The sequence below is a fragment of the Hydra vulgaris genome, chromosome 12, assembly GCF_038396675.1.
Source record: "Hydra vulgaris chromosome 12, alternate assembly HydraT2T_AEP".
In the NCBI taxonomy this organism is placed as follows: Eukaryota; Metazoa; Cnidaria; class Hydrozoa; order Anthoathecata; family Hydridae; genus Hydra; species Hydra vulgaris.
In genome coordinates, this window is record NC_088931.1 from 63,005,001 (window position 1) to 63,030,363 (window position 25,363).

General features: G+C 24.8%; 1 protein-coding gene across 1 annotated transcript in view; it reads right to left on the reverse strand.

Moving 5' to 3' along the window:
- LOC101238496 (E3 ubiquitin-protein ligase HERC2) overlaps positions 1 to 25,363 on the reverse strand; it is a 124,945-nt gene that overhangs the window by 41,348 nt on the left and 58,234 nt on the right. The window contains exons 17-29 of the mRNA XM_065814049.1: positions 22,745 to 22,941; positions 22,407 to 22,522; positions 19,069 to 19,371; positions 18,852 to 18,988; positions 14,547 to 14,785; positions 11,074 to 11,291; positions 7,565 to 7,727; positions 4,503 to 4,688; positions 3,995 to 4,161; positions 2,160 to 2,301; positions 1,737 to 1,909; positions 690 to 878; positions 357 to 489 (exon numbers count right to left, since the gene is read on the reverse strand). Coding sequence (XP_065670121.1) covers positions 357 to 489; positions 690 to 878; positions 1,737 to 1,909; positions 2,160 to 2,301; positions 3,995 to 4,161; positions 4,503 to 4,688; positions 7,565 to 7,727; positions 11,074 to 11,291; positions 14,547 to 14,785; positions 18,852 to 18,988; positions 19,069 to 19,371; positions 22,407 to 22,522; positions 22,745 to 22,941 — 2,363 coding nt within the window. The remainder of the gene's footprint in view (positions 1 to 356; positions 490 to 689; positions 879 to 1,736; positions 1,910 to 2,159; positions 2,302 to 3,994; positions 4,162 to 4,502; positions 4,689 to 7,564; positions 7,728 to 11,073; positions 11,292 to 14,546; positions 14,786 to 18,851; positions 18,989 to 19,068; positions 19,372 to 22,406; positions 22,523 to 22,744; positions 22,942 to 25,363) is intronic.

Here is a 25,363-nt window from a genome sequence, read left to right on the forward strand (position 1 = left end):
TAAATAATCAATTGATTGTTATAATCATTAACTGATTGGTTAATTGTTGTAATCATTAAGTCATTGGTTGAATGTTACAATCATTAACAAATTGGTTGATTGCTATAATCATTAACTAATTGGTTGATAGTTATAATCATGAACTAATTGGTTAATTGATGAAACCACTAACTAACTGGTTCATTGTTTAAACTATTAAATAAAAGATTGATATATGATTAAGCCCTAAGTGTACATAACATTTATTTTAAGTTAATGAATGTCATATAAACTACGATGTTAATATTATAATTATCTTATTAAAATAAATACTTCAATTATTAATTCTAGATAAAATAAGAAATAATAAAAAGTACCGTATTCTCCATTTCCTAAACATTTTCCAAACAAAAGTTTGGGTGACATCATTAGTGCAAACAAGTTTGACAACTTTTCAAGCCCAGAACAATATTCAGAAAACCAATCCAGATCAAAGTCATACCTAGGAATCTAAAATTTTATTCAAAGTAACAATTTTGAACAAAGCAACACCTAAAATATTTTAAATTGCATTTAATTAACTGCTATAGCTATTAGAAAGGATCTAAATTATAATTTATTCCAAATTATAATTTATTCCAAATTATAATTTATTCCAAATTATATTTAAGTATTTAGTGATAATATTCAATTGCAACTGTGCGATTTACCATTGCAATATCTGTTGGAGCACTTTCAACAGGTATACGAGAATTAGATAAATGTACCACAACATGTCCATTATGCAATAAATGGCCTATATTTACAAGCTCAGATTTGTGAATTGCAGAACCATTTATACAAATTCTTTGCTCAACACCAACAATAGCAGACAGTCCAACAAATACACTACGTTGAACCTAGATAAATATTTTAAAGATTATATTTATTATTGGATACATTGTTATATAAGTGACACTTTAAGGCACTGGAAACAATAATAACATTAACATAGTTTAGAGATAGTAAACGACCGGGGTTGGTATTTGACCGTGGCCAAGGCCAGTTCTACGGATGGGACTGCATATATATTGGTACATAGTGACTAATTTTTATATATCATATCAATATGCATTAGTATTTATACAGCTTCAGCCATAAATCCGGCTTTGACCCAGGTTAAATACTAACCCTGGTCGTTTACTATTTAGAGACAGATTAACATAATGTAGAAAAACTTGGTAAATTTAATAAACCTTAAGACCCTTATGTCATTTGACCTTCAGTTATAGCTGTTTGCGGTTTAGTTATATACTGTTTATGTATGTATGTATGTATGTATGTATGTATGTATGCATGTATGTATGTATGTATGTATGTATGCATGCATGTATGTATATATTTTTGTTTTGTTTCTTTGATACCACTTTCTAAAAGACATTATTTTATTTGCTTTCACATGATAAAACAAATTTTTAGAGACAAAATTAAAATAAATAATACCAATAACAAATGTCAATAAAAAGTGAAAAAAAACAAAACAATTACATAATTGATATGGTATTTACCACCAAATTGTTACAATATCTAATATTTAACCCAATAAAAAACCAACTTTATTTGGTTTTTAACTCTTTATTAAGAAATTAGTGATGGATATTTAGAAAATTATTTATTTATGGATGTTTAGATAATTATTTAATTAACAAAAATTTAAAATGACATTACTTGTGTTCCCAAAATAAAATTAAAAAATTTAATAAAGATAAGCATTAAACCTTTTCAGATAGATGACAGTTTAAATCGATTCTCAATAATTTACTGATTTCCAAACTAATCAATTGCTTCCAGGGTATACTCTGTCTAAGAAGTTTTAAAGTTGCTACAATTTCTTCTGCTAGATTAGAAACAGAACTTGCAGCCATGCACAGTCTTCTCCCTTCATTTTCATCTTACATGTAGAAGATTTAAAGTCAAAATTATTCAACAAAACAATTATTTTATCAATTAATTAAAAACCAAAAAATATAAATATAAATTTATGAAAAATTTAAAATAAAACATTTAAAGCACAAATCGATTTATTATTTTCAAGTTATCATTATGAACTTTTGTAACTAAATAATTCCAGCCACAAAACAACTCCATTAAATGCATCATTAAACAATTTATAATTTTAAACATATCAAAAAAATAATTACCAGTTGTGTAAACGTTACGTGGTGAAAGTAAGGTATGAAGTGTTTTAAACAGAGATTTTATAAACTCTTTCTTCCACATTCCATTATATGAGACTAACTCTGAAGAAGTTACTAAGTACCCAACTTGTTTTAACATCTGCAACTATATAAAAAATGTATGTATATATATATATATATTTTACTTGTATATATATATTTTACTTGTATATATATATATATATATATATATATATATATATATATATATATATATATATATATATTACACTATATATTTTATACTTGTTACAAGCATATGCTTGTAATGTTAATGTTACAAAGAAAATATACAAAACGAGCGTTGTTTATTGCGCCGTAAAAAAGACAGGCCTTCTTGTCTTTCTTAGACAAGCATTTTCTTTAGGTTTTCACCTTAGCTATCCATTTAATTTTTAACAACTTTAGTTATTTGATAAAAAGTTTGACAAACAAAGCGATAAAAGTTTTTACTGTTTATAAAAAATACTTTATATTTGGAAGTTTATTTTAAATAAAAATACTTTATATTTGGAAGATTTCCCTTCAAAAGTGTTTATATAATTACAATTTTTTGTAGAACATTATTGTTTTATTTTGCCCAAATTAAGACAAACTAATACAATTTACAGGCGTGGTCATAAGAGGCGTGTCGTCGCACGCCTTGTACGACCATGCATATAATACTTTCTTTTGACAACTTGGTCATGACTCTTTGCAAGTTTTGATAATTAATGCTTTTAAAAAAACAAAAAAACACAATTTCTAATAAAAGAATTATTTACATTACTAAACAAAATAATTATTTACATTACTAAACAATAATCCTGAAATAATCGCATATGCGAACTATTTTTTAACTATCCCAGGGCGTGACAAATCATTTTTAATTTTAATGATTTTTAACTTTAATGAACATTGATGTTGAATTTAAGTGATTTATGTCAAATAATGGAGTTTTATTTTTAAACAATTTTTATTATATTTAACAAGTTATTAAATATATCAAAGATGCTTGGTAAGTTTATTCAATTTTTATTCTTTCAAAACTTTTATTTTTATGCATTTGCTAAGTGCACGCTAGTTAATGATAAACACATGTTAATGAAAACTATAACAAACATAATAAATCTATATATTTTATTAGGTTATATATATTTCAGATTTATTTTCTATAGTTAAAATCAAGCACTACAAAAAAAATAAACCAGTGACTGTTACATAAAATAAACAATTTTCATAAAAAAAGTCAAAATAGTTTTAATTATTATAATTAATATCTAAAAATAGAGAAAAAAATAAAGTGGTTTATATTTATGAAAAAATTATACTTTTGCGAGAACTTTAAATTGCTCCTGTAGACCTATTTTGTGAGTGTGGGTTAGAGCTAAAGGTCTTGGTTTCCGCCAAGGCCGAGGTATATATATATATATATATATATATATATATATATATATATATATATATATATATATATATATATATATATATATATATATATATATATATATATATATATATATATATATATATATGTACATATATATATGTAAAGAAAAGTAACATAGCACACACAGATATAGAATTTGCAAGGATCTTATTTGATTTTTAAGTTTTCTCATGATTATTTTTCATTAATTAAAACTTGAATATCATTACATTTTAGATATTCACAATATAAACTTTCACATAAGTTCAAGTGTAAACTTTGCAATCCATGGATGTTTTAAATAGATTTTAAGACTAATTTTTTATCATTAAAAAATTTGTAGGGATATTTTTATTCTTCAAAATTCTTTCTTTAATAATTTTCAACCAACCTGAATAAGTAGAGTCTGGTAACTAACAGATTTTTTGAGTAGTGTTAATTCAAACATTCTCATGATCAAATTGACAAAATCTTCTTTAGAGAGCAGTTCTTTGATAGGGTCTGATATACACAAAGCACGAAAAAAACCAAAAAGTGAATGAGCTGATATCTTATCTCCTAAATACAAAAATTAATTGTATAAGATATAAGACTAAAATAGTAAAACTTCATAAATTTAGAAAAACCTCATAAATAAAGAAATGGCGAGATCTCATACATTAGGAAATGGAAAAAGCTTCATAAAACATTTAAGTTAAACACTTTCTGAGATCTTTGCCAATTTCTTAAATTTATTGGCGTGGTAATAGACTCAATAAATTAGGTGATGGCAAGGTGAATGGATGTTTGACTCCATAAAACATGTATGGGCCCCATATATTAAATGCAATCAATAAATGAAAGGCATTGTATTAAACATATAGTTAAACATATACAAATATTAAAAATAATTTTCTTACCCAAACTGCATGATTCATGTTCTACGATTTCCTTAAGTAGTTCTATTATAAAATTTGCTATAAGACATACACTGCTAGATAAAAATTGGTTTTGAAGAATAGCAGCTTTTGAAAGCATCACTATAAGCATTGATTGTAATGAATCTTTTACTGCAATCACAGGAACTATGGGGGGAAGTTTCTTGGCTAAAAATATGTAAAATTATTTAATAAAACACAAAAAAGACAAAATTATATTTACAAAACTACACAAACAAAAGTACACAAATACATACAGGTTTAAACTAATAATAGTAATGATAGTAAATGTAGCAACTAAGACAATGGAAAAAATCAGAGATTTAAAATCACTATTGCAAAGTTATTATTACAGTCATAAACTCTTTATTTTTATAGAAATTATTACACATTTTTTTATGTTTAGTTAATACGAAGAAATTCAATATCAGTGTAGTGGAATTGCGGTCAATTTTTTTTGATAAGAAATACCTGTTTTAAATACCGGCACTTTGGGTTTTAAACCACTGTTTTCTTTAATTATCATTTTTTAAAATTTATTCATATCCTTTATTTACTTTTCTCAATTAAATTATTAATAGTAGATTATCAAGAAATTCATTCAAAATTCAAATGGCAAATTAAAAATTTAGAACTTCTCCAGATTAATGGCTTACCTAAAGATTAGAAGTTTACCTTGATGAAATGATGAATGATGAAAAATCTTGCAGTTTTAAGCAACAAATTGAATAAGTATTTTATTAAAATTTGTTGTTAAAGAAGAATAAAGCATAGCCAGGAAAAAATTTACTCAACTTTAAGAGCATTTAATTAACAAAAAATATTTGTTTAAGTTATTTTTACATATAGAGTACTCATAAATCTATATTTTGATATATTTTAAATTATTTGATTTCCTTTCCTCAAGCAAGACTACAAACTTTTGACGTGATAATTCTCGTCAAGTTTTGCAGTGCTATTGGAAATCTGATCACAAACATTTCTCCACTTTTTGAGCAGCATGGACAGCTGTATTGAGTTTACTTTGTGTTTTATTCAACTCAAACTCACTAATAGCCCGAAAATTTTCTATAGGACATATTTGTGGATAATTTGGTGGGTTGTGATCGTATAATTTTAACTTTAAAATTTAAATTTAAAATCTAAATATAAAATCTAAATTTTTAAATTTAATTTTAATAAATTAGAAGTCAAATTTATAATTATTTTAAATTTTAAAATAATTATAAATTTGACTTTTAAAGGTTTATTTATTGATATAGTGTTCTTTTTATTTGGTTATTATACATTTTGCAAAAGTTTATATATAGAGGTATTCTTCTAATTAAATGAATTGGAGAAGGGAAAACCCAAATATAACATAATGTCTATAACTCGAGTTTAAGTTATTTGAAAGAATTTTTACGATTGATGTCATTTATTAACAACTTTTTATTTTTTAAAAGAGTATTTTGAGAAAGTTTTAGAGGAAACAATTATTACAATATAACATATGTTGAAAATTTTCAAAACAAATGTTTTAAAACAATGTTTTTAGTTGTTACAAACATTATTTTCTTGTAATGCTAAAGATTGATCAACTTAAGAGAGAACCATAAAAACAAAACCAAAAGCGTCCAATTTAATGTTTTTGTTTTAGATTTTGCACAATAAATGAAACTTAAACATTTTCTTTGAATTCCTTTCTAATACTAGTATTGCGCTACTATATTTCAATAATATTGAAATACTGTTATTGATGGTCTGTTTTGTTTTGGATACCTTAGTACAAACTTTTATTCTTTTTTTAATATTTCTTTTTGGTTAGTAAACCATTTCATGTGTCTGCTATTCCAGAAGTCACAGCAGTAAATTATTAAATTTGTCTGCTATTCCAGAAGTCACAGCAGTATATCATTAAATTTGTGAGCAAAAGCACACCTGTTTCATGCAATGGATGAACTCAATTTAAATTTTATAAAAATAATTTTGAAATAATTATCAACTTAACAGTGAAGGGTAAGACAATATAGGTCTATAGAGCAATGTGAGTCATGTTTTTTTTGAAGAACATCTTAAGTGAAAAGATTTTTTTTTCAGTATTTCTTCATAGTTAAAACAGCTCTAAACACGCTTTACCATCTTAATAAATTTTCTTTATTCGCAAATTTAGATCAGCTCACAAGATAATACTTAAAATATATAATGGTTTAATACACAAAACCTTTCAAAATGATGTAACTGTTTTAACAGAAACTTATATCAACAATTTTTAACTTCAAATAAGGATATGTAAAATGGGCTCGAAATAGAAAAAAAAAGGTAAATATGTAAAAAAAAATGACTTGATAAATAGATCCATGGATTTATAAACCAAAATATGCATTGTTTATTTTAAATTTAGTCAGGTGGTGTAACCTAATGGGAACCTATTTATCAATATTTATTGTGAAATGAGTTTATAAAAGAGCTTTTTTATCTCTCATAAAATTTTATCGCTCGTAGCTTTGAGAAATACAAAAAAATTTCTCCTATATTCTGGCTTTAAATACTAAAAGTTCTCTCAAAATGAACTTTTCCATTTAAAGCATTGAAATGCGATTATGTTTAAACTTTGGATCAAATAATTTACAAAACATCACAAAAAATTAAATAGTATAAAATAGGGTATAACTTTAAAAATTGTGAATGATTTTATTAAGACATTCACTAAAAATAATTATAAACCATGATTTTAAGATTTTTTTCAAAATAAAGAACACTTTGTTACATATATTTCAGTTAATATCCTAAACTAAATTTCAAAATATGAAAAACTAAAAATAATAACTTGTTCAAGAAGAAAAAAATATAAATGAATAAACATTTTCATAAAGTACAGTTTAGTTTCAAATTAATTATCTGTTAATTCATCTTCAAAGAATTACAACAACTTACACTTCTAAAACATTTTAAAACTTCTGTATCTAAAATTTGAGGCAGATAGTGCTAATGTAAATCAAATGTTAATTTAAAAAACAAAAATTAAAAATTCATATTTTAATAAAACTTATTATTTTTATTACCTTTATCTATATACTGATGTTGTTCGGTGGAATATTGAAGGTCATACTTTCCATCTTTTCCCATACGGTATGAATTTGTTATACCACCATCCCAACGCACACGCACCCAACCATCAGAACCAATATCACTAACAACAACTCCTTCGCTCGGACTTTGACCATCCTAAATTTTTATACTATATAAACTATATCATACTACAAAATTTGCTTATGCTGTTACAATTATAAACATTGTAACAAACAGTGCAGAGTAATGAAGCAAATTAGTGAATTCTGATATTGCGTACATAGATCTGTGCAAAAATGTCAATAATGACATCATACTGAAATAGGTACTTGTGTTTGGCTTAAGATATTACATCTATTGAAGGTAGATTTAATAACTGAAAGTTATAAGGCAGACAGTACATATCAAAATTATTTTAGAAATATATATTTTTTAAATTATTCTTTGTTTTCATACTCATCTGAAAAAGTTGGTTATTGTCAACACATCAACAAATTAAAGTGAACAGAAAATATTAATACTCATAAATGCATACATAGCAATTTTAAACCTATTGGGAATTTCAAAGTTTTAAAATTTCAAAAAACAAAAGAAGCCCAACTTAAAGCTTTAGTTCAACTAAGCTAGAATGAAGTAACTGTACTGCTTATTGCTGGTGCTTAAGTTGCCAAGTACTACTTATGTTTGAGTTTCTCCCAAATAATATAAGTTATGACTATAATACCAAAAAAAAAAAAAAAATTAAAAAACATTACATACATTACATAAATGTTGTCCTTAAATTATTTCAATCTATCTTTTACAAATACTTGTGTTCTTTGAGGTTTTTTGAGCAGTCTTTGTAACATAACTTGAAAAACAAGTTACTTTATTTCTAGACATCTTAATCACTCTGACTCCTTTTTCTTAACTTTTTTTTTCATTCATCTACAACTTGAGATTGAAATAACAGTCCTGTAATAGTTTGCTTCAGAAACTTTCACAAATATAATAATAAAAAAATTATCTTTCTCTAAACAAATCCCTAATTTAATTTTTTCTCATGTTTACTGGAAAATGAAATTTGCAGTTCCTATTTTTTAACTCTAAAGATTGGTATGACCGCCAGATTACAGATATTTATCATCCAATCTATCTACCTAATATTATTAATCTGACTGTAGGGTCAGATTACAGATAATCATCATCCAATCTATCTACTTGGTATTACTAATCTGACCATAGGGTCAGATTACAGATAATTGTCTAATCTACCTACTTTGTATTATTAATCTGTCTGTAGGGTCATCTACTTAGTATTATTAACAATCTTTTTGACTCTTTAATAAACAATTTATTATATAACAATCAATATGGACTCAATCCTCACATTTATTTTTTTCATTCATTCACATCTTTTGATTTGTTAATCATAATAACAGAAAGATTTGCATTAAAAAAAAAATGATGATGTAAGTTGTTAGTACTAAAATAAGATAAAAGTTTGTTAATAAAAGATTAAAAATCTAAGCATATTCTGCAGAGACCAAAAATAACCCTTAGGACCATCTCTCTCTTTCTTTCTTTCTTTCTTTCTTTCTTTCTTTCTTTCTTTCTTTCTCTCTCTCTCTCTCTCTCTCTCTCTCTCTCTCTCTCTCTCTCTCTCTCTCTATATATATATATATATATATATATATATATATATATATATATATATATATATATATATACACAAATCTAATCATAACGCTAATAAATGTAACTTTAACATAGCTTTGATATTTACATCGTTAAAAGTTAAATTATGTCTTTAGCGTACTTTAAAATACCGTATTGTAATTAAATTTAAAACTAAAACTGCAATAAATTTAAACTAATTTAACAAAAATTACTGATGAAATCTAAATTCGATATTAGAAAAAGATTATATTTCCTTATAATTAATTTCTTAAAACAATCTTATACTTAACATAATCTTTTGTTTGTTTATCAGAATTTATTTATTTCATTTTTAATGTACTTAATTAGTATTTTAAATAAAGATTAAAAACAATTTATAGATTTTATCAGTTATCAATGAAATATTATTTGTAAATGTGTTATGTTCAAAAATAAATTACATCAAAAGAACTTTACGCGATATTGAATTAATAAGAAACAAAAAATTTCAAGTAATTTGTGAAAATTAATGAATTTTCTTAAATAAAAACACTTCTCCCTTTAAATAAGAAAAAAAAACTTTTTTATTTTCTTTCACATCTATGATGTAAAGATTTATGTTTTACATAATGAATTAGTAGTAGATAATAAGAAAAAAATTTCTTTAGTAAAAATTGCAAAGCTATTTTACATTTTGAAACTAAATTTTATGTTCTACATTTTACTATATTACATTCCTTCAAAACTAAATTTAGATTTTTAAAGTCATATTCAATGTTAAGTCTGTTAATTAATTTTTTTTGTAAAATATTTAAAAAGTTCACAGTTGAAGTTAAATGCTTTTTTAGGACTTAATATTTTGTAATTAAACGTCACATACGCAATATTAATAATACTTTAATGATATTAAAATTAGTTTAGATACTCTAAAGTTTTTACTCAACATAAAACTGCTTTATGCTTAACATAAAAACACGTAGGCAAATCGCCATTTCCAACATAAAACGTAAGCCTCTTAACAAGGCCTATATATATATATATATATATATATATATATATATATATATATATATATATATATATATATATATATGTATATATACTATAATGTATACACATTTTCCGGTATATATATATACGTATATATACTATAATGTATACACATTTTCCAAGCAAAAATGGTGCCCTTTTCATATGACTTTTTCCAGAAAAAAATTAAAAATAATAAAAATAACTAATTGCTGCCCCAAACCAAACATTCAGTCAATGTAGCAGTAACTCCCTAGCATGTAATCCTAACATCTTAAATCAATTAAGTAACCTCCTCGTCTGTAGTGGCCATCTCGGCCTTGGGGAGGAGAATTAACATCAGTATGGCATTAAACTGCCAATCTAAATATATGATCTAAATATTAGTTGAAAATTTTTAATTTAACATTTTCAATAAATGCTTAAGCTAAATATATTTAACATAATTATGTACTTATACTAAAATGATTAGTTTTAATTAATTTTTAATTTAACATTTTCAATAAATGCTTAAGCTAAATATATTTAACATAATTAAATACTTATACTAAAATGATTAGATACTTTTAAAGTTAAAATAGTATATAAAAACTTTTAAAGTTAAAATAGTATATAAAAATAAACTAAAAGCTGTTTGCTTCTTACTTAAAAGTTTAGCTTTTTGCAATTAAAAATTTTGAGAACAATTTAAAAGAATTAGGCTTTAACTTTAATAATATATTCTGACCAATCATAAATATTTATGATTTAAAAAAAAAAAGTACATTCAGTTTTTAAGTGATTACTACAAATGATTTTACTAATTAAAAAAACAAACAACTAAATAAGTTTTTACTTGGTCATCCCATATCCAGTCTAATCCTCTCACAACACGACTACCAACATGCATACTAGAAGCCAATTCTTTTTCTTTGAATTGATTTCTGCTGCTATCAAAGTAGTTGTCTTCATGTGAGGATATAAGAATGTTGGTATCTGTTGATAGTTTAAATAAGGCTAAAACTGTTCTAATCTTCTCTAGCAAACCACACTGTATGAGGATGTCTACATCTCCTAAAATTATATCCATATATATATTTATATATATATAAAAAGTATAATATAAGCATTAAAATATCATATATGATATCATACTATTTATTTCTTTTTTTACATGATATTTCGGCTCATATAGCAAGAACCATTATCAAACTAATAAAACCATTAAAAAAACTGTTTAAAAATTATTAAGAACATAACAAAATGATTTCATTATAACGTCAAATATAAAAACAACATTCAAAACAAATATTCAATATTTTTTAATTTTACAAAAAGTGATTTTCAATGGAAAGTCTTCACCAAATTGCCATTGTCACGATATAAGGCATTTTCTTTAGATTTTGAATGTTGCACATATTGTATTTCAAAAGCTTCACAAATTTTTCTTGTGTAATTGTTTGAAACAACAGTAAGCATTTTAGGGTTTTCTAGTACAATGAACTAAATTATCTTTAGTAGACATTCATAAACTAGTAAGTGTTATTTTTTATTAGAAAGAAAAAAAAATATTCTAAAAAAACTCTGATCCAATCAATAGGTCTGTACATAATGGTTGTTGTCTACATCATATTAAATATAATGCTATTCAACAGGCTTTAAAAACTAATATTTTACCAAAAACTTATAAATGTTATGTTGATGATAGTCATGCTCAATTTGCTTATTTTGATAACACATATTCTTTTTTAATACTTTTAAATTTACGAGATAAATCTATCCAATATACATGCTAATATGTAAATGCTCAACACCAATTAAATTTATTTAGATGTTTGTATTTCAACCAATCATTCCCTTCACAAGCATGAGTTTTCCATACACCGTAAGGATGCAATTACAAATATATATAAACCAAAATCATCTATTTCACAGACTATTGCAGTTGGTATTTACACATATTAGTTTATGAATGTCTACTAAAGATAATTTAGTTTCAATCGACTACACAAAAAAAATTTGTAAAGTCATTGAAATACAACATGTGCAATGTTCAAATTCTAAAAAAAAAAAAGCCTTAAACTGTGACAATGGCAATTCGGTAAAAATTTTGTATAATTAAAAAATGTTGAATATCTAACGTTGTAATGACATCATTTTTTTACGTTCTTAATAATTTTTAAACTCCAATTTTATGATTTTCTGAGTTAGGCATGTTACTGTGTAGGGAAAAATGTGTTCTGTTTAATGCACGAGTGGTGTAACTTCTAGTTTCCGTAACAACCGCAGCACTTACTACTATGCTGATTTTCAAATAACATTTGTAGTAAAACCTTTAATATCTTAAAATAAGAATAATGTGACTTACACTACATGTGCAGGCCTTTTTCACTTAATTAACGCTAATATTTTAAACTCAAAATTAAAAATTTATATTTATTTTGTTTCTATTTTATTGTAATGATTGATTTTTCACTTGATTAATGCTAATACTTTAAGCTTGAAGCAAAGATCACAATAACATAACTTAATTCTGATAAAAAATATATGATTTAATTTAAAACTAATTTAATAAAAATATATAATTTTATTCTGATAAAAAAAATATATAATTCAATTTAGATTTTAAAAATATAGAATTTAACTTTGATTTAAAAAATAATTTAAGTTTATTAAAATTAAAGTTAATGTTTGGGTTTAACTTAACTGTCAAATTTATTTAAAAATATTACTAAATATAGTATTATTATTCAAAATAGAATAGTATTATTCAATATTGAAAATTTTTTTTTTTTTTTTGCGATAAAAATGAGCTAATTAAAAAAAAAATCCGCTCATTTTTATCACAATTGTTTTTTCGGTTTTCCGAAACCTTTCCAAACATTTTTTTTTTACTTAAAATTAAATTTTAAATACACGGCTGCATCAAAAATTTGCACAAAACGTTAAACTTTTTTTTTATAACCCAAGTTAAATTGCAGCGATTATTTTTTAATAAACAATATATACAGTGATATAATTTTATTAAATGATGTTTGGAATAATAGATATTTGGAAAAATAATCTTTGCCTTCACAACAAAATCGTTAATAAAATAATAAACTTTTAACAAATAAAGTAAATGAATTAATGTAATCTTTTTATTTGTTACTTGCTAATTTTTTTAAAATAAAAAATCATTTGTTGGTGCAAAGCCGCAATTAGAAATTTAAGAAATTTAAAAATTCAAAAAACTTAACATATTTTAATTCATTTATGCAAATGTCGAAAAAGAAAGAAATTTGTTAACATCAAACATTTTTTAAAACGTAATATTAAATATAATCATTTAATATTAAAAAAAAAAAGGAAAGAAAATAAACACTCCCTTAATAATAATAAAAAAGCTGTTAAATAACATTTAACTCATTTTGCAGTAATTAATATTATTGCAGTGATTTAAAAAAGTTAATGTCTTTAAAAAATAGAAAAATAAAGAGAATTTTATGTCAAATTCACATTAGGTTATTGCGTTAAGCGTTTTTTATTTAAAACAACGCTGTATTGTAAATGTATTGTAAAGGAAATTAACCATATTCTACTTGTTCATTATTGAAAATTTTTTTTTTGAAAATATAGGGACCCCTTAAAATAATTTTTATTCAAAAAATTTTAAACCTAGTGTTTTTGTATTAGATAGAACATAATTAGGGGGTGGGAGAAGATCATTTTCAAAAATGTTATTTTTGGGACACCCTAATATATATATATATATATATATATATATATATATATATATATATATATATATATATATATATATATATATATATATATATATATATATATATATATATATATATATATATATATATATATATATATATATATATATCAGGGATGATTTCAAATCCGGAGTCCCAAAAAGGACTCCGGATTTGAAAGTCACAAAAAGATTACTTTATCCTAGTTTTTGGTATCCAGGAGCTCTAAAAATATAAATAAGTTTATGGACTATTAATAGGAAAAAAGTTAAGACTTTTAGGCTAGAGGAACAATCATTTTTTGAGCCTGGAGTCCTTAAGTATAATGGCGGCAAAGACTCCGGGACTCCAGGACTCCGGGCTTAAAAACAATAAGTTTCAAGTCTTTAAATCTCATGAATTTTTTTTTTATCACAGATCATAAGTCAACAAACATGTTTAGAGCTTCTGGACACTACAGACTTGGAAAAAGTGGAGATATAAAGCCGGAGTCCTTTTGGGACTCCGCATCCCTGATATATATACACACACATACATTTATATATATTTTTTTAACTATACTAATTTTACTTAAAATAAAACTAACCTGACATTAATGATGAACATAACAAAGTAATAGATGTAATAATGTAACTCCAACAAGAATCATTAAAATCTGCATCTTTTATACCTTGTTCTTCAGTTTGGCTGTCTATCACTCTTTCCAAACCTTTAAGTAGATACTTGATAACATAGTTTTCAAATCCTTTGTACACCTCTTTTAACTTGATAACATCATCACTTGGAACAAGCTCAATATGATTAAGAATGTCAGGTTTGGTATTACTAAAGATTTACAAAACTCTTATACAAAAAACTGTATTGTAAAGGAAATTAACCATATTCTACTTGTTTAAACAATATAAAAAGTAAATATGAGGAGAAAAAAAAGTTCAATCTTTATCAGATGTTTGCAACAGTAATTCAAAACAAACAAAAAAATCCTTTAAAATACTTGATATCGATTTGATGATGATCTTGTATAACATTTGATATCTTGTATAACATTTGATGATGATGCCAATCATCAAATATTTGTTATATTGAAGTATTAGAACAATTACTTAAAATAAAAATTGAAAAGTTTCTTGTTTTTGTCATATTTTTATAGTTTCACATTTAGTTTTTTTACATGCTTAATTTAAACTTTGAAAAAAATATATACAATAAGTGGTATTTATTAATGTAAAATAACAAATTATAAAAAAAATCTTTATCTAAAATAAAAGTCTTTTCATTTAATTGAAAAAGTATCAAAATTACTACGATTAAGATAAAAACTCAGTCCCATTTACACGGTAGCATAAGTATATTATATATACTATTTTTATTATAAGTTTATATAGATATTGATATTATAGAATCAAGACAAAATAAGGTAATATAAATATATTACCTTGATCACAGTCATAGTATTTAACCAGTCTGAAAACGTGGGCCATTTTCTTATAACACTTCATGCATCAAATTGTAAACATTATACTTCACTATAGTTAAGTTGAATATATTCTGGGATAAATATTAAAATGGTAGGAGCAAATTGTGCTAGTTTTGGTTATTCAGTTTCAAGAAATTATTTTAAATGATGAATATAGCATAAAATAAAGACATTGGCAATTAAATGTAGTTACGTAACAGAGTTTATGATGGTTTGAATATGCTATATGAAAATGTTATAGATGCAAAAATTTCATCAACTGCATAACTAGATGGATGTCTATAGATATAAATGCTAAGTATTATAAACTCAGAGTATATTTATTTGAAATGTTAGCTAAATAGAGCTTAATAAACTCAATAAAAAAGAAAATTCTATAAAAAAAGTTAGGAATTTCTACCTTAGGGTAAGGTATATTTTCTACTTTCTAAGTTAAAAAATTATACCCTATTGTTACCTAATTTATATTAGAAGTAATTATTTGTCATACAATTTTCTACCTTAAAGGTATAATTTTCTACCTTAAAGAAGATAAAAAATTATACCTTACTAAGGGTATATCACAAGCCCTCTGCTATGGTAGAAAATTCAACCTTTATTTTTAAGAGTGGAATAACCAACAATAACTCTGGTGCAAAAGTAAAATTTAAATTATTAAGTACTAAAACATTATTTCAAAAAAAAAAAAAAAAATTAGAAATACAATAAATGTGTATATACAAATTTATATTGTATTTTTACATATAAATATTTTAAAAATAGCATATAATAATATAATAGTATATCAGAGCTTCTAAAACTAAAATTCAAAAGCTTGATTACTATTTTTTGTTTTTATTATGCTGTATTGAAATGTATATAATAGCAAATAAAGAAATTATGCTTGATGCAAAAAAGATAATGTGAAAAAGTCTGCTAACAAAAATTGTCACTAAAGTACTTAATCAAACAGGATTTAATTAAAAAAAAAACAAGAAAAAAAAAGCACAGTGTGTTAAAAAAATATTAAGAATTCTATTTCAAAATCTTAACTATAAGTTTAAGCAATGATTTAGTATTTATTATGCTAAATACAGAAAAATGTCTCACCTTTTAGGAAGTTATTTTGTGAGAAACAACAAAAAAACTTGAGGTCATCATCTTTAACTAAATTATAATATCCCTGATAACTTTCTAGTTTCAAAGCCTGTTGCAGTGTATGATGATATGCTTAACTAATTTAGCTGACTTAACCACAATTGGTGGCATTGCACAACAAACGTTTCTTTTACTTTATAAAGCAATCAAAACTCGTAAACTAAATTCCTTATAAGTTACTGTTTGTAACTTGCGATGGAGTTTCTGCAAATCGCAAGTTGTTCAAAATGCATTTTAAATGATTTAATTATACCTGATCTACCACATTCAAATGTTATTTATCCATTTTAAAACATACAGATAAAAAAAAGATATACCTAGAATGATGATATGTTTATACTGTGGAACCATATTGCTTATATATTCTATGAAGACAAAGAATGTGGTTTTCATATTTTATCTAAAATTATCTTTGAGCATATAAAGTTGACAGTATATTTATTAAGGAGTGTTAAACTTGTTGCCTAAGTAATAAATTTTTGCTAAATTAAACTACATTTTGGAATACAGTATTTTTGCTGTTTTACAACATTACGGAATAGCTTATTTGGAATTTATTTTGGACATCAACAATCACTATGATTACAAGGATAACCCATCTTTTAATGACTTTGGCTTCAAAAATAATACAATAAAAAATATATATATATTTGTAGTAGTTGGAAATGTAATATATTTAGCTACACAGGTAATATAAAGTATTGTATTATAGTAATATTGTAGTGAGTCATGCCACAAAAACAAAAAAAAAAAAGAAGCTAAAAGCAAGTAAAAACTGTTTGCATCATTTACAAATTGTTATTAGATTTGTTCAAAACTAAATATATGTATATATTTTTATAAAATATTAATGGTGTCAATAATATTTTTAAATTGATAAGACAATTATATCATTTTTATTAATCAATCTTGTATTATTGTTTTATTATAAAATTACTAAACCATAAAACTGTTAAATATACATTAAGTATTTATTTTACTACTTCAGAAGTTAATAATATACCAATAATATTTTTTTAATATGTGGCTATGAAAAGAGCTGTTTTAGTAGGTTCAAGTCATCTCACTTCATCTTAAATGTCCTTGTTTCAAAATTGAAGGGATTTTTTAATTGATGCTCTTTATATATCAATTTTGTTTGACTTTTTTAAATTTTGAAAACCTTTCAAATTATCTTTTGCAAAATAAAATTTATGAACTTATATATACAGTGTTAGACAATCATACACATTTAGCAGCAAGCAAATATGATAAATACTGCTCATGATACATGTTAGAACTAAAACTAATTGTAGTATAAGAAAAAAAACATTCCCACTAATAGAATATTTTGTTTAGTAATGTATTGGGATACATGCTTAAATATTATAATATCATTGATAAAAGAGGTACCAGTCAGATAAAAAAGATAAAATTTGCTATTTTAAATCTTAAAATAAAAGAAAAAATTTTGGCTAAGGTTATAAAAAGAACTTTTTGTTTCAGAAAATATTTTGCAGAATCTGCAGTAAAAAATTTCAGCATTTCCATCAAATGAATTAGTTACATTTTTTTTACTAGAGACTAAGCTGTAATGACTTCTTCTTGAAATGCTTGAAATATTTGTACTTGACTTAAAATTTTTAAATTCACCTAGAAGGTACCATTTATCTATGACAAGCTTTTCTGTACTCTAAATAATATAATTTTAAAATCTTGTAAGATAAACTTTTGCTTTCTTTTATTCTTTATAAACTGTTTATCAGTACACTTGTCCTTTTGTTTAGCGTTGAGATGACGATTCACTTTGCAATTTACATTATTTCTTGCAAAACAAACACATAAACTTTATTCACTTTGGCTAGAACAAAATAAATTTTACAACCTAATATTTCAACTAAAATTGAGGTCTGTTTCCAAAAAATAGAAACTCAATAGCATCTAAAACTACATTGAATTCATTCAAATTATCACAACCTGCGCCAGAAAAAGTTATTTTAAAAATATTTGATGCACTCTCAGTCTGGCAAAACCATAAAGTTTAAGTTATTTTATGAAATCTATAGAAAACGGTCTGCGTTTCCAGGCTAGTTAAATACTATGACTGTAACCAAATAAGTTAGTAAAAAATAGTAACAATTCTCTGGTTTCACTTTTTTTACTCTCGATTTTCTTTTTCTACTTATTTTTCTAATGGGAAAATAGCTTAAGAAAAACACCTTTCGTAGAAAAAATGAAAACCCTTTTCTTAACTGAAGCCCCCCACTTGTTTAATTAATTAACTTATTATAAACACACCTCACAGAGCCACCTGGTGAAAAAACACAAAGCCAACCAAACATCATAGCAAGTTGAACATGAGCTTTAAGATGTTGTCGAATACATAAAGACTGCATCAAGTATCCTGCAATTAATCTATGTTTAGCACGCTTGACCTAAAAAAACTTCAGTTATAATTTTAATCTATTAATTTATCCATAATTTATTTTGAAATAATGTATAATTTATCTATTACCTGAACAAGAAAACATTTTCGAAGCACATCTAAATTCGCTTCATCTTCCTGAATAAACTTACAGATATCTTTCACAATTTCTTCGCTGTTGTAAATTGATAAACACTTGTTTGCACTTGACCATTTTAAAATGTCCCAATTATAACCAAGTTTTGCTTTAATTGTATAGACACAATGTAGCCATAATGATTTAATTTGAGCTACAGGAACAACACAAGGGTTCAAACTTGTACAAAGAAACTGACACCGAGTAATGATTGGACTACAAATTTCTGAATATGATTTACCAGACTCTTGTCGTTTCTATAAAATATTTGTTTTTTTTATTTTCTTAATATAGTATTTACTTAAATACTCAAAAAATACTATTTTAATATTTGAAACTCAAAAACATTTTAACTCAGTAATATTATCATGTTATTGGTTTTGTAGTTACTAAACTCTATTTTTAGAATTATATGATAAGAAAGTTAAAATTGCTGTTTCAACTTGCTTATCATATAAAAGATCTTTAATGGAAGCCAAAGAAAAAAATATATATACATATATATAAAGTAAAAGAAATCCACCAAACAATCAAATAAAAACACGTTACGCCTATACTATGAGGAGTTTTACTTCATTAGACTTTATTATAGTCTTATTTTTAGGTTCATTTGAACCCAGTTTTCCTTACAACAAGAAAAGATTAATGGAACTAAAAAAATAAAAGTGCGGAAAGAATGGAACTGAAAAAAATGAAAAGATAACCAAGATATTCTTAAAGATTTTCAACAAATATTTTTACAAAGTGTTTGTACTAAGTAGTATGTCACCTCATCAACTAACTCTAAAACAAAATTGCACTATTGTGATGCTCAGACATTTGAATGCAAAGGAAGGACTTTGTACATAACTGCAAGAAATAAAGCTTTAAAATAATGTAATTGTTACATCAATAATTGGAAGATTGAGATGTTAAAAGTGATGAACCCATTTGTAATTTTAGAACCATCAAATTTACTTCTTTCTTTTAAATTGAGATGTCATAGATATCAAGTTATAACAGCATTTGCTATGACTAACAATAAATCATTTGATTTATTGTTATTAAAATTTATTTATTATATGAGCCAGTCATTTGATTGTGTTGAATTTTTATCACCTAAATTATTACTAAAATAATACAACAAAGCAACAAATATTGAAAAAATCAATAAAACTCTTCATGTAGAGTGAAGTAATTATGGAGATCTTCAGTGATTCTATCACAACAGATATTAAAACACCCATGGAATATTATTATATACAAATGCAGATTTTGAGGCAAACAAATGGAATTTCAAATTGGGGCAAACAAATAGAATTTCATTGGCATAATTAACCCTCCAAGCTTTGGAGATATACAAGATCCATTTAAGGTTAATGTATTCCAGCAAGACAAATAAAATAACATTAGAATGTTTATCAGAGATTTTTAATTAAAATATAAATATTATGACATTCAAAAAATTGTTCATAATAGTTGTTTGCAGTTGGCACTTATAATGATTGTTTGCAGTAGGCACATTTTATTTAAATTATATTAAATAAATAAATATTAAAAAATACTTTTATAAATAAAATATACTACGTATACTTAACTTTTATTTAAATTTGAGTATATTATGTACACTCAAATTTAAATAAAATTTGTTTATTAATTATAAAACAATCACTAAAAGTAATTTGTTACTTAATGTAAAAACGTTTTACATTACATATAACTTAAAAATTTTTTTTTTGAAGGATCAAAGCTTTAAAGTGGATAATTTCTAACATTTTTTTTTTCAATATCTTCACTTCCAACAAGGCTGCAAGCAACCACTGTTAGAGTTGGAAGTTACTGGAAGAGAAAAGATGAAGCTTATAGAGCACGATAACAATTGACAGATTGACGCAATTTAAAATATTGCGAATTATATAAATTGGGAAAACAAGATAAAGTAAGCGAATTCCAAAGAACTGATGTTCAAAGAAAAAAACTGGATGAATAAGAATTTTTGGAGCACTTAGGAACAGTCACAGTAAAGGATGAGATTTGATAGAATAAGGAGTAACATGAGAATTAATTTTAGTAGGTGGTACAAGAGATGCTAGCTTTTTAGAGCAGTGCCCATTATAGTACGTATAGAAAAGAGAAAGAGAAGCAATATTACGACATGGTGATACTGGTTGAAGGTTGGCTGCAAGAGCAGGTCCAACTATGCTTACAATGCATTTTTGCACCTTGTCTAAAAAAGAAAGGGCATCATTGGAAGATCCGCCCCAGATATGTCAACAGTATTCCATACAAGGACAGATTTGAGATTTATAGAGATAAAGAATAGAATGCGGAGTAAGAAAGTGGCGAGCACAATAAAGAGATGCAACTTTAGCAGATTCTAATTTTACAATCAATTTAATATATGATTTCCAAGAAAGATCGGAAGTAAGAGTTAATCCTAGAAGATGAAGGGTATATGACTCATTGAGAACATTACCGTTCATAAATATAGAAAGATCTAGACTATTGCGATAACAATTAGACATAATTAAAAGTGTAACTTAAAATAAATTCCAAGTTTCATTTTTTTGAGTTTTGTTTTAGTTACTTTTAAATTTTCTTTTTTTTAAAGAATTTTTTTTTTTTAATTTTCTTTCTAGTTTAGTTTAACTTTTTTTTTAAATGTTATTAAAAAAAAAAAAAAAAAATTATATGAGTGGTCAGGAATAGCGTGCAATAGTTTGCCTGCCTAAGCATGATAAATGTACGCTTGAGTAAAAGAAAAAGCTGAACATGAAGTAACAGTGCTTAAAGTAGTAGATTGTCTCATAGTAAGTTTTATGGCATAAAGTGCTTGCTTCTTACTATGAGCAAGCATGATTTTAGACCCTAACCTACGATGGGTCTTAAAGCTGTTGTCAACATTGGGTGACACAGACTTAACTTCCGAAAAGTTGAACCCTGATAGGATATTCTTTTTATTTACTAGTATAATAAAAAGAAAGCCCAGGGTTTTTATTAATTTTTCAAAAGCATTTATAAAATAAAGTTTATTAAAAAGTTATACTTTAGCTAAAATATTAAAAATACTTTAATAAAAGGGTAACTTTTTAATAACCACTACTTTATTGAAAAAATAAAAAATGGATTCTTATCTTCATCCATATTGGCATAACTTAAACAACCTATACAGAAAGATATATATAAAAAATATAATATATATATATATATATATATATATATATATATATATATATATATATATATATATATATATATATATATATAACAAAAAAAGGATCAATAAACTTTTTCAAAAAAAAAAACAACTTACTTGCATAACAACTAATTTCTGTTTGTGGACAGCTTTAATGATGTGTTTCATATCTTTTGAAGGTTTAGGACTCTTTTCACTTAAAAGTTCAAGTGTGATTTGCAACATTTCCTCTTCTGAATAATAAATTAAAAAAAAAATCACAATTATAAACAAGTATAAAAAAATAAACAAAATAAACCTAAAATATAATCATTTAAAAATATTTTGACATCAATAATAGCAACAACAAAAAAAGAAGCAGCAAAGCAGATTTTATAGAAAAAATTTGCAAAGAAACTGCATGCATAGAATTTTTTTGCACATGCAGTTTTAAACTATCAAATATGATTTATTACCTAGACCACAATGTCGTATTAGAGCTGCAAGATGTGATCTCATCATTGTTTCCATACACAAAGGATAATTGATCATACTTGACTGAGATGAAGGCTGACAAGTATTCAATAAAAATTCTGTCAACAAATTTACTTCATATGAAGGATCTTTTTGCAACAGTTTATGAACAGAAAACCTTCTTTCATTAAGCAGTTCCCTTAATGTAAATTGAAATTTATATATATATGTGTGTGTGTATATATATATATATATATATATATATATATATATATATATATATATATGCGCATATTTAAAATAATAATAATTAAAAAAAAAACAACAACTTTAAGAAACAAAAAACCAAGAAGAAAAGCAAAAAAATAGAAACTGCTTTAATTATAAAAATTACAGTAATAATAGTTTATAATTTTGAAATGTAACGTTGTCAATTATAATTTATTCGCCAGGAAAAATTAACCAATGTTGCTGAACCTCTTTAAAACACTGGTAATAATAGACACAATTCTGAGAAGTTTATTACCTAGCACTACACAAGTTATGTTTATACATAAGGATTAATGTTTTTTCTTTCTTTTTTTTCTTTAAACATCTTCACTTCCAACAAGGCTGCAAGCAACCACTATTAGAGTTGGAAGTTACTGAAAGAGATAAGATGAAGTTTATGGAGCAAGATAACGATTAACAAATGATTTAAAAGATTGCAGACTATATGAATCAGGAAAACAAGATGAAGAAAGCAAATTCCAAGGAACTGATGTTTGAGAAAAAAAAAACTAGATGAACAAGAATTTTTGGAGTACTTAGGAACAGTCACAGTAAAGGATGAGACTTGATAGAATGACGAGTAACTCAAGAATGAATTTTAGTAGTTGGCACAAGAGACACTAGCTCTTTAGAGCAGTGCCCATCATAGTATTTATAGATAAGAGAAAGAAAAGCAAAATTATGGCAATGTTATAATGGTTGGAGGTTGGCTGCAAAAGCAGGTCTTAACGCATTGGAAACTATGTTTGCAATGTGTTTTTGCACTATGTCTAAAAGAGAAAGGGCGTCATTGGAAGATCTGACCCAGATATGACAATAGTATTCCATACAAGGACGGATTTGAGATTTATAGAGATGAATAGAATCCTGAGTAAGAAAGTGCTGAGCTCGATAAAGAGATGCAACCTTAGCAGGTGCTAACTTTGCATTTGAACGATTGCAAAATTAGTATCAGCTAAGCAAATTGATTCTTATACAAAAATTAATTTGAAACTTGTTTTACTTTGCAATTCATTTTTATTTTATGTGGTATGGTAAGAGTATGCAATTCATTTTTATTTTATATGCTATGGTAACACATGTTAATTTTTTTATTTATTAGTACTGAACAATAAATTTTGTGTTTCATATTGCTTATGTGCTTTGTCTATTTTTGCTATTTTATAAGTCTTAATTTTTGTCTTGAAAAATAAATTTGCTTTGTTTGAAAACTAATTCTCTCTTATATTTATTTGTTTCACTTTTTTCCTAGACATGTTCTCCACATAAAATTTTACACAGAAAAGAATTAAAGCATTGCAAAAAAAAGGTTTCAAAGGTTTGCAAAAAAAAGCGATTAAGAAAAAACAATTCACTGAGTAATTAAAAAGTCAGAGAAAAAGAAATGTTGCTGCCGAAATACTTGATGACAAAAATTAAAAAAAAAAAGAATTAAAAAATAGATACTAAAAAAAAAATGTTGAATAAAATGAATGAAATAAATGGGTTATAGCTATTCTAAAGAAGTTTCTTAAGTTTCTATAGCTATTATAGAAGTTTCTTCAGTTACTCAAGAGGTTCTGAATTGTCTATAGTTACTAAAGAAGTTTTTACAGTTACAAAAGAGGTTTCTGAAGTTTCTATAGCTACTAAAGAAGTTTTTAAAGTTTCTATAGTTACAAAAGAGGTTTCTGAAGTTTCTATAGCTACTAACGAGGTTTCTAAAGTTTCTATAGTTACTAAAAAAGTTTCTGAATTTTCTATAGATACTAAAGAGGATTTCAAGGCTTCTATAGTCACCATAGAGATTGCTAAAGTTTCTATAGTTATTAATAGTTACTAAAGAGGTTCTTGAAGAAATTTCACTACTTTTTAACAACTTTTTTTTAAAAAAAATATTGCATTTTCATTTACCAAGCATATGTGAATTTGTTAAATCTACTTTCTCATTACTTGTAGTAAGATCTCTTTTTTGAATATGTATTTAATATTTTTGAAAAAAAAGACATTAAGGTGGTACATCCCCATTAATTTTGAAATTTTTTAAGAAAAATCTTTTTTTTTGAAAATTGGTTTTTTAAATTCAAAATTTTTTATAGAACAATATTATTAATTTTTTTAAAATAAATAAATAAGGAAGTGTGTACAATTATGTGTTTTGTGGCCATAGTAAATTGAGAAGTCCATAGCAACGCCATAGCAACGCATTTTAAAACAAAAAATGTAAACTTGCTCAAGCTTATAAACATCAATAACTCTTTTCTATTGCAGCTTGTTTATTTGTGCTTCATGTTTATTTTAAAAGCTATAACTTGAACTACTAATGCGAACATGTATCAAATGTATCGTGCTTGCATGCTGTTTTAATTTGT